Source organism: Hylobates moloch, unplaced genomic scaffold (assembly GCF_009828535.3).
Source record: "Hylobates moloch isolate HMO894 unplaced genomic scaffold, HMol_V3 SCAFFOLD_12, whole genome shotgun sequence".
Lineage (NCBI taxonomy): Eukaryota > Metazoa > Chordata > Mammalia > Primates > Hylobatidae > Hylobates > Hylobates moloch.
In genome coordinates, this window is record NW_026652287.1 from 3,933,236 (window position 1) to 3,944,754 (window position 11,519).

The 11,519-nt window shown below is 42.8% G+C and overlaps 1 protein-coding gene across 6 annotated transcripts in view; it reads right to left on the bottom strand.

Moving 5' to 3' along the window:
* GLT1D1 (glycosyltransferase 1 domain containing 1) overlaps window positions 1-11,519 on the bottom strand; it is a 187,684-nt gene that overhangs the window by 158,854 nt on the left and 17,311 nt on the right. For all 6 annotated transcript variants that reach the window (XR_009209161.1, XR_009209162.1, XM_032168280.2 and 3 more), the window contains exon 2: window positions 4,430-4,578. Coding sequence is in view for 3 of the 6 variants with exons in the window: in XM_032168280.2 (XP_032024171.1) it covers window positions 4,430-4,578 (149 nt within the window). In the remaining 3 variants the exon portion in view is untranslated. The remainder of the gene's footprint in view (window positions 1-4,429; window positions 4,579-11,519) is intronic.

Sequence of the window (11,519 nt, forward strand, 5' to 3'; positions counted from 1 at the left end):
TGTTAAGTGAAAACCTCACAGTGCACAGGGACAGTTCTTCTTACTGACAATGGTTCTGGTGCTTTTTACACATGATGCTACACAGAGAGACTTTAACCTTCAAAAACATAACCCTGAGGAATAAATACTGTTTAATTTCCATATGGGCAACAACTAGGAATGAACAAGTAAAAGTTTAACCACATTTACTAAAAGTAAGCATGGCTTCAGTTCTCGATATTTATTAGATTGAGCAATGTAATTTTTTCCTCTGGGCAACAGCTTGGTTTTGCAGAGGGCTCGCTCCTCTCCTCCTTCAACTCTTAGGAGAAGCAAACCTAACTTCAGATGACTTTGTGTTTATTTGAAGCAGAGGTCAAGCATGGTAAAATTGAGAACTGTAAGTTTGAAGGAAAAAGCAAAAACCCAGCAAATTGACTAGAAGAGAAATAAGTCCTTGCCTATCTGTTAGTAGAATATGAACTGGAATAACCTTTCCATATAGCATTTTGTCACTGTCAATCAAAACAAAAGTTATACAGCCCTTTGGCCCACAGGCTTTCCTAGGAATTTATATTTCCAACACCCACATACAATGGAGTAAAGAAATGTAATCGAAAATATTTCAGCCTTGCTTGGAATAGCAAAAAACCAAGAGAGAGACTTTTAATAAGGATGGTGCATTCTCATGGTGGAATACCTCACAGCCAATAAAAAGAATAAGATAGATGTAGCATTGTGGATTTGGAAAAGTAGCTAAGATATGAGTTAAATATACAGACCTAATCCCACTTGTGGGAATAAAATGTTCCACATATGTGTGTAAAACATTTAAAAAGAAATAATAGGGGCCGGCCGTACTTGGTGGCTCCCGCCTGTAATCCCAGCACTTTGGGAGGCCGAGGCGGGCAAATAACTTTAAGTCAGGACATGGAGACCAGCCTGGCCAACACAGTGAAAGCCCATTTCTACTAAAAATATAAAAATTAGCTGGGCATGGTGGCACGCACCTGTAATCCCAGCTATTCTGGAGGCTGAGGCGCGAGAATTGCTTAAGCCTGCTAGGCAGAGGCTGCAGTGAGCTGAGATCATGCCACTGCACTCCAGCCTGGGCCACAGAGTGAGACTCTGCCCCCCCCACCCCCCCAAAAAAAAGAAAGAAAAAAATAATAAATATCACTTTACAGAAAATGACACAACTTGTTGGGGGTGGAGTGGGAGGAGGGAGAACATCAGGAAGAATAGCTAATGGATTCTGGTCTTAATACCTAGGTGACGGGATGATCCGTACAGCAAACCACCATGGCACACGTTTACCCGTGTAACAAATCTGCACATCCTGCACATGTACTGCTGAACTTAAAAGTTGAAGAAAAAAAGAAAAGAAAACTACACAACTCACAGTCAACAGAATCACTAAACTCAGGGCCGAGGCTTTGTGACTGCATAAAAGAGTTGCAACAATCAGTGACCACCTTACAAAGGTTCCTACTGAGCTATCAGGGGTTCCGAACTTCATCTTGGCCTATAAGGAAAGTTAAACTCTACACTTCTTTCACATTCAGAGACAAAGCTCAGACTGTGTTTCACTACACTTAAAACTGAATTCAAGGCTGGGTGCAGTGGCTCATGCCTTTAATCTCAGCACTTTAGGAGGCCAAGGTGGGTGGATTGCTTGAGTCCAGGAGTTCAAGACCAGCCTGGGCAAAATGGCAAGACTTTGTCTCTAAAAATATACCAAAAAAATAGCCAGGCGTGGTGGCACATGTCTGTAGTCCCACATGCCTGTACTCGGGAGGCTGAGGTGGGAGGGTTATTTCAGCCCATGAAATGGAGGTTGCAGCGAGCCGAGATTGTATCACTGCACTCCAGCCTGGGTAACAGAGTGAGACCCTGTGTCAAAAAAAAAAGAAAAAAAAATTCAAAGTCATATACTTGTTCAGCAGAAAATAACTCTCTAGAAATAATACTTTCAGAAACACTGTCCGCATATACAGAAAACAGTTCGTTTAGATTGTTCAGGCACAGATGCAAAAATATGGAAGTACAGATATATTCTCCCAAGTTCATATGCTATGATGTCTGTACAGAGACAAGCATTCTAATAGGTGAAATAGAAAAATTAAAGACAACGTAAACATTTATTAATTGAAGACCTTAAATGATGGCATCTCCGAATAATGGATGAGATAGATCTATGTATGTGCCGCTATGGGAGAAAGTTCCCAGATGTGTGGCTGAGTGGTGAAAAGGAAGATGCTGAATATATATTCGGCAGTGGGCTTCCATTTGTGTGTGTGTGTTTAAGGTGGGGGAGGAGGTACATATAAATACATGCATGGGTGTACGTGAACCTCCTCATGTGCACGCTCTGCGTAGTGCCCTCTCACACTGAATAGTGCTGACCTGTGTAATCAGAAGGATATTGTGGGATTCATATTGTATTGACTTCCGAGCCTGGGTCATGAAAAATAAGGCAACTTCCAACTTGCTTTTCTTTTGATGGTTCTCTCAGGGAGAAGCTGGCCATCACATCATGAGGACACTCAAGAGGGCCATGGAGAGGACCATGTGGTGAGGAACTGAGACCTCCCACCAACAGCCTTATGAGTGCACTATAATGGATGCACATCAGCAAGCCCCAGTCAAGCCACCAGATGAGACTGCAGCCTCATGGGAAACCCTGAGACAGACCACCCAGCTAAGCTGCTTTTGAATGCTCACAGGAACTATTAGATAACAAATGTACTGTGATAAGCAACTAAGTTGGGGCAGGGGGTAATTTGTTATGTAATAATAGATAATCAATACAGTATATATATTTCTAGGAGAATATAACAAGAAAATGGTAACTGTGGTTACCTCTGGAAAGGAGAAATAATACGGTGGGGATAAGAGGCGGGAGACAGGCTTACTTTTCATACTATACCACTCAGTTACATTTTACACCGGGGCAATTTTTCATGTATTACCTGACAAAATAAAAAAGAACACATAGTAAGATGTGTCCGTATATGAAGAGTGTTCAGAGAGGGCTCAAATTCCTGTGGAACAGGAGGCAGGAAAAAGAGCTGGAGTTTAAATAAGGTTTGATACAATGTGGAAAAATGAAAAAATCACCTTCAGTAAAAAACCTATAAAATTTTTGAAAGTGTGACACATTTTGCTGACCAAAATTTAATCCTGATGTGATGATGACTGGATTAAATTTTGATCCTCCAATGACATGCTATTACTATCCCTTAAAATGGTGCAGCACAAATGATACCACTACTATGTCATTTAATTCACGTTTGAGGAAAGTCACTCAGGCCGGACAATAACAAAAATATCTGTCTTGCCTTTATTTGGTGGCTGCTATACTCTTAAGTAAAGTCAGATGGGTCTTGCGAGTGTTAAAAATTTTCCACAACCTGAAAATAAGGTCAAGAATAATAAGAATAAATAAGGTCCACATGCATTTTCTTGCAATGTTCTAGGAAGCCATAATTAAAAGGGTCCTCTAAAGACTCATTTTCTGAGAGTGTATTGTTGTTTGACTTCACTATTTACTATTAATTGAAAGCTCATACTCTGTGAAGTTACATTAAGCCATTTGTAGCTTTGTGTCAGGTAGAGATGTAAATCATTTCTGTCCAGTAGAAAAGATACTTCCAAAGCTTGGGGCCCATTGCCTTCTTGGATGTTAATCAGTTCTGCAACTAACCTCGTGAATTTACTCTGATATTCTTTATTAAATTGCTTATTTAAACTCCAGTTGCTCGAATGTGCTTTAAACTGGTTTTAACATCTTAGTAGTTTCCTCATAAATTGATAGGTTGAACAACATCTTTCATAAGTGCTCTATTTGTAAAAGAATTCTTTTGAAAAAATATATTTTGAAAGACGAAATATGCACTGAAAAAATTCAGGGCCAGGCTCATGCCTGCGATCCCAGCACTTTGGGAGGCTGAGGAGGATGGATTGCTTGAGCCCAGGAGTTCAAGACCAGCCTGGGCAACAAGGGTGAAACCCTATCCCTGAAAAAAAAAAAAAAATTTAAATTAGGGGACATGGTGGCATGCACCCATAGTTCCAGCTATTTGGGAGGCTGAAGTGGGAGGATTGCTTGAGCCCAGGAAGCGGAGGTTGCAGTGAGCCGAGATTGTATCACTGCACTCCACCCTGGGTGAGAGTGAGACCCTGTCCCAAAAAACAAATAAATAAACAAACAAAAATTAAGGATGATACTTTTAATATGATAAAAACAGTTTCAATACACATCCATTCTTGACTGTTATAACATTTAAGAAAATTGTGCACTAAGAAAGCAAACCAAAGAGATTATTGCATGTCTCCCATTTCTGAACTGGATAAACAGGAGACACTGTTTCCCGTATTATCGGACATTACAGGCACTTCTGGTTTTCAGAATTTCTAGTGTTTTACTTTTGAAGAGAAAGAGGGTTACCTTGCAAAAGCCTGCCTCCCCTATAGAGATGAAGAGCCAGGGCAGCCTCGAAGTTCTCAGCCAAGATGAGGTTTGCAATCTCAGATGGGCTTTCAAAGTCAAAGGCATCTTTCAAAACGCACACGTGCCCTGCAGCCTCTAGATGGGCCCTTTATCAAAAAATACAGAGAAAGGAGAAGATGAGGGGAAAATGTTAATAGGTAACAGGTTGCTGCTACAGTTAAGACTTTTTTTTTTTTTGGTTGTTGTTGTTGTTGTTGTTGTTGTTGTTGTTGTTGTTGTTGTTGTTGTTGTTGAGACAGAGTTTCAATCTTGCTGCCCAGGCTGGGGTGCAATGGTGCGGTCTCAGCTCACTGCAACCTCCACTTCCTGGGTCTCCAAGCGATTCTCCTGCCTCAGTCTCCCAAGTAGCTGAGACTACACGTGTGCACAACTACACCTGGCTAATTTTTTGTATTTTTAGTAGAAACGGAGTTTCACCATGTTGGCCAAGCTGGTCTCAAACTCTTGACCTCAGCTAATCCACCTGCTTTGGCCTCCCAAAGTGCTGGGATTACAGGCATGAGCCACTGTGCTCAGCCACTATGATTAATATTTTAAATGAATTCCACAAGATGACTTATTTACTGAATCACCCTTTGTAAGCACCCTGCCTTAAAATACAAGAGAAGGCCTAGAATCAATGACATTAACCATTCATCTGCCAGTCTCAGATACCCAGGACTGTGGCTGGGACCGAGACCATTGGAAGGAAGGTTGACCCAGGAGGCCTTGACAGCCTTCAGACATGGGGCACACACTGCCACCTCCAGTGGCATTTGCCATACCAGACAGCTCCTTTTCTATTTCCTTAATTCCACATTTTCTTTCCTGTCCCTGAATTGTGGTATGTAAAGATTGTTTTGGGGCCTCTGTTGCTCAGTTCTTTGAAAAGACTTCAAAAGTCACCTATTATCATAGCTTAAAAAAAATACTTCCTGGTCTTTCCATTCTACCTGCTACACACACACACACACAATCTTTATGTCTTTCAAACATGTCTCTTCTCTTTCTCTCCACCTTAATTTCAGTTCTTGGTAACATAAATATAAAATACCCCATAAACAAAAAAGAAATTTTTTCAATAGTGACAACAACATGAACAAAATCAGAAGACAAATGAGAAACTGGGGAAAAAACCATCTAGGACTCTTACTACAGAAAAAAGTTAATCTGCTTAATATATAAAGAGCATTCGTAAATCAATAAAGAAGAAAGGCTAACAACACAATAGGAAAATGGCGATGAGGGCTGGGTGAGGTGGCTCACGCCTGCAATCCCAGCACTTTCAGAGGTCAAGGCAGACAGATCGCTTGAGCCCAGGAGTTTGAGACCAGCCTGGTCAGTACGGTGAAACCCCATCTCTATAAAACATATTTTTTAATGCACTGGGCATGGTGGCACATACCTGTAGTCCCAGCTACTTGGGAGGCTGAGATGGGACGACTGCTCGAGCCTATGAGGTTGAGGCTGAGTGAGCCGTGACTCTGCCACTATACTCCAGCCTGGGTGACAGAGCAAGACCCTGTCTCAAAAAAAAAAAAAAAAAAGCCAGCCACAGTGGCTCAAGCCTGTAATCCCAGCACTCTGGGAGGCTGAGGCAGGCAGATCACTTGAGGTCAGGAGTTCGAGACCAGCCTGGCCAACATGGTGAAATCCTGTCTCTACTAAAAATACAAAAATTAGTCAGGTGTGGTGGTGCACGCCTGTAATCCTAGCTACTGGGGAGGCTGAGGCACGAGAATCACTTGAACCCGGGAGGCAAACGTTGCAGTGAGCCAAGATTGTGCCACTGCACTCCAGCCTGGGCAACAGAGTGAGAGAAAGAAAAGAGAGGAGAGGAGAGGAGAGGAGAGGAGAGGAGAGGAGAGGAGAGGAGAGGAAAGGAAGAAGGAAGGAAGGAAGGAAGGAAGGAGAGAAAGAAAGAGAGGGAGCGAGAGAGAGAGAGAGAAAGGAAGGAAGGAGGGAGGAAGGGAGGGAAGGAAGGAAGGAAGGAAGGAAGGAAGGAAGGAAGGAAGGAAGGAGGAAGGAAGGAAGGAAGGAAGGAAGGAAGGAAGGAAGGAAGGAAGGAAGGAAAGAGGAAAGAAAGAAAAGAGAAAAAGAAAAATAGAGATGGGCACAAAATTGCAGTCCATAGAAAAAGAAATACAACTGGGCTCTTGAACAAAGAAAATGATGCTCAATATCAGCCATCTTTTTAATCCAGAAAATCTGTAAAGATTAAAAAGTTGACCTGAGGCCTCCTGAAATAAACACTCCCATACATTATCTGTGAGAGAGCAAATTGGTACAACCTCTCTAGTGGGCAATGCAACAGCAGCCAGAAAATTTTAAATGCACAAACCCTGTGACCAAATAACTCCACTTCTAGGAATTTATTCCAAAGACGGACTTGGATATATGTGCAAAAGCATGCACCCAGGAATATGCACTGCAGCTGTGAAGTAGCAAAAAGACTAAAAAACTACCTCACCGTGCATCCACAGGGCCCTCGTTATATTATGGTAGATGGACCTCATCATGTTCTTTTGCCATCAAAAGAATGCAATAGATCACTATGAATTATTAAGAATGAATTCCAAGATTCACTATTAATGAAAACAGAGCAAAGTGAAGAATACTTTTGGGTATATACACTGTGTGTGCATAGAATGTCTCTAGAAGAATACATTAAAAAGAGATAACAATGATTGTGCCTGTGTCCAAAGAGGAGAATCAGGCCAGGTGCAGTGGCTCCCACCTGTAATCACAGCACTTCGGGAGGCAAAGGTGGGAGGATCATTTGAGCTCAGGAGTTCAAGACCAGCCTAGACAACATGATGAAACTCTGTCTCTACAAAAAATTTAAAAAATGACCTGGGTGTGGTGACATGCACCTGTGATCCCAGCTGTTTGGGAGGCTGAGATGGGAGGATCGATGAGTCCAGGAATTCAAGGCTGGGGTGAGCCATGATCACGTGACTGCACTTCAGCCTGTGTCTCAACAGAGCGAGACCCTGTCTCAAAATGAAAGAAAGAAACAGAGAGAGACAGACAGAGAAAGAGAAAGAGAAAGAAAGAAAGAGACACACGAGCTTTTGTATTGTTGGATAGTTTTTACCACATGCATATATTATCTTTTTAAATTGTTCGAGGTGTGTATGTGTGTGTGTGTGTGAGCGTGCATGTGCATGTAGATACACAACAAATAGGACCAGGTCTCTTTTCTGATTAAAACCTGCAAAGAGCTCCCCGTATTCAGCTCAACTGTCAGCGGCATGAGAATGGGGACCATTTCTATCCTGCTTAGGGAATCAACTAATGGCTGAGCGTGTCTCTGGGATAAATGCCTCAGCCCAGACGCAGCTCACCCTGCATGGCAGAAGTGCACTCCACTCCAACCACCCTCCCACGGCAGGACCTCTGGCACATCACGCTCCCTTCTTGAGTCTCCACGCCACTGACATGACACTTCCTAGTGCCAGCTCCTTCCAGAGAACTCTCCTGACAGCCCCAGTTCCTACACACCACAGTCTCTCAAAATTCCCATTTCGTTTTGAGCCTATCTCTGTTATAATCCCTCTGCACTGCATTTATATGGAAGATGGAGTCACAGCTTACTTGGGGCACTGATTACAAAATCAGCACATACATGAAAATCAAGTACACTTAAAATTGCCCTTGAATCGGCCAGGCGCGGTGGCTCACGCCTGTAATCCCAGCATGCTGGGAGGCTGAGGCAGGCGGATCAGGAGTTCGAGATCAGCCTGACCAACGTGGTGAAACCTCGTCTCTACTAAAAATACAAAAAAATTATCTGGGCATGGTGGCACGTGCTTGTAATCCCAGCTACTTGGGAGGCTGAGGCAGGAGAGCCTCCTTGAACCCAGGAGGCGGAGCTTGCAGTGAGCCGAGACCGCGCCACTGCACTCCAGCCCGGGAGACAGAGCGAGACTCCATCTCAAAAATAAAAAATAAAAAATAAAAAAATTACCCTTGAAAATCTCTTAAATCATCCAGACAGTACTCTAGAACGAAGTTCAAGTCCAACCTAGCCTTTTTTTTTTTTAATTCCAGCAATGAAATAGTTATTAATTCAGCTGAACACCAGGTGAATTAACTGGTGTGCATTTAGGGGCAATATTGCACAAAATCATGAGTAAAACAAAGAAGAGGGGGACAAAGATGAGAGGAGGAGGAAGTAGGGGGAGGTCTAGAGTCTTTAAGCACTGTGATCATAAAATGACCAAGTCGCTAGGACTGTGGGAGCCACAGAGAAACATTAGGTTGAAATCATCTGGCTCACATTGACCCTGGGGCATACGGTGAGATTCTACACTGTACTAATATGTGGATGATATTTTCCTCTCTCTCTCCTTCTGTTTCCTTTTTGTAATATAAAGTGTCACAACATGACTGTGCAAATAAAGAATAACTAGGGTCTTGAGAGTTAAGTTGGTTTAATCTACTGAAGTGCATCGTATATGTTGAGCCTACCATTTTCACTGTTAATTTTGATCCAGTCATTGTGGGTCAGTAACATTCCTTCTGTCCCCACCAAACCTAGCATCCTTTGGAAATGCTGAAGGTAACTGACCAGCAGAACCAGGAAAGATGCCTGCAGCAGTCAAGCTATCAGCTCGCTTCAGCCTAAAAAAATATAAAATACATCACACAAAAATAAGGATTCAACATGCTTCTGACTATGGGTGAATAATTGCTATTTTGTGTTCTTCGTAAAGCTCTAAGAAATGAGAAACCAAAAATAAACACTGATAGATGGAAAAGGGGCTGAATTCTACTTGGAGAGTCCATTCCTGAGGGACTCATGACTTATGTAGAATCGATACAGCAGAGTGCGTGGAATGCAGGTGGTTACATAGAGACAATCAGTAGTTCCTGACTTATTAAGGTGTTTTTGTTTGTTTGTTTGTTTTTGAGACAGGGTCTTGCTCTGTGGCCCAGGCTGGAGTGCAGTGGCATAATCTCAGCTCATTGCAACCTCTGCTTCACGTGTTCAAGCGATTCTTGTGCCTCAGCCTCCAGAATAGCTGGGATTACAGGCATGCGCCACCATGCACAGCTAATTTTTGTATTTTTAGTAGAGATGGAGTTTCACCATGTTGGCAGGCTGGTCTTGAACTCCCAATCTCAGGTGATCCGCCTGCCTCAGCCTCCCAAAGTGCTGAGATTACATGCATGTGCCGCTGTGCCCAGCCTATTAAGCATATTTTTAAATGGCATTTTGACACTAACTTTGCAATCTCATAAATATTCTAAATAAATTTGTCTAATCTAAATTATTCATGAACTAAAATTGTACCCTTGTTTCTGGTTGACTTGCAACACCTTTAAATCGATCTATGCTCTCTCCTTCTGTCAAGTAATAATTCAATTCAACTAATAAATTCACTGAGCACCTATTATGCCCAAATAATTCTGGTTTGATTTAAAAAGGCTTTATTGAAAACAAAAGCATCTCCCATAGAGATTTTGGGCACTTGGCAGGTCCACAAAGAGAAGAAGCCTATGTGTGCGTCCCTGACTCAAGATTCACAGACACTCTGTGGCCCCCCGGCCGGCAGCCAGACTCTTTACCTGAGTGTAGAGTTTGGTCATTTCTGTGTTTTGGTTTTGTTTTTTTGTTGTTGTTTTTTTGAGACAGAGTCTCAAAAATATTTGCTGGAGTGCAAATTTACTTTTTGAGATGAAGTCTCACTCTGTCGCCCAGGCTGGAGTGCCTGTAATCCCAGCAGGCTGAGGCAGGTGGATCACGTGAGGTCAGGAGTTTGAGACCCGCCTGGCCAACATGGTGAAACCCCGTCTCCACTAAAAATACAAAAAGTAGCCGGGTATGGTGGTGCATGCCTGTAATGCCAGCTATTCAGGAGGCTGAGGCAGGAGAATTGCTTAAACCTGGGATGCAGAGGTTGCAGTAAGCCATGACAGAGCAAGACTTTGCCTAAAAAAAAAAAAAAAAAAAAATAGAATACACAAAGGAACGCTTTTTTAAAAGAATGCAAAAATTCAATCACCTAACAGGCAAAGTGACTAGATCAGGAAGTGTCTTGAACTCAAATGTCAATTGAGATCAGGTGAAATCAATGAACTGGAGGTGAGGATGGTGAAATCATAAGACAGGATGAGCTCTGCACCGAACAGGAGGGGACGCCCATCTGCAGGGTCAGGCCCCTATAGTCCAGTAAGATAAAGAAAGCCACCTGGGGCAGCTGAGCACTAAAACTGTGCCTAATCCAAATAGAAAGGCACTCAGTGTGAAAGACACACGCAGCTCGGTTACACATGCACATGTATAATATATATTACTACTTATACATAAATACATAAATTATATGTATACACAAATTTATAATGTGTATTTCAAATATGTTTTATAAATATTCTATTTATATCATAAATATTTCAAATCTATAATTTATTTCAAAATAGATGGGGCTGGGCATGGTGACTCACAACTATAATCCCAGCACTTTAGGAGGCCAAGACGGGTGAATGGGTTGAGCCCAAGAGTTTGAGACCAGCCCAGGCAACATGGCGAGACCCTGTCTCTACAAAAAATGCAAAAAGTAGCCAAGCGTGGTGGTTCATGCCTGTAGTAGTCCCAGCTACTCGGGAAGCTGAGGTGGGAGGATGGCTTTAGCCCTGGAAGACGAGGCTGCAGTGAGTCAAGACGGTGCCACTGCACTCCAGCTTGGACGACCTAGTGAGACCCTGTCAAAGAAAAAAATAAGGCCGGGCGTGGTGGCTCACGCTTGTAATCCCAGCACTTTCGGAGGCCGAGGTGGGCGGATCACGAGGTCAGGAGATCGAGACCACAGTGAAACCCCATCTCTACTAAAAATACAAAAAATTAGCCGGGCGTGGTGGCGGGCGCCTGTAGTCCCAGCTACTCGGGAGGCTGAGGCAGGAGAATGGCGTGAACCCGGGAGGCGGAGCTTGCAGTGAGCCGAGATCGCACCACTGCACTCCAGTCTAGGCGACAGAGCGAGACTCCGTCTCAAAATAAATAAATAAATAAATAAATAAATAAATAAATAAATAAATAAATAAA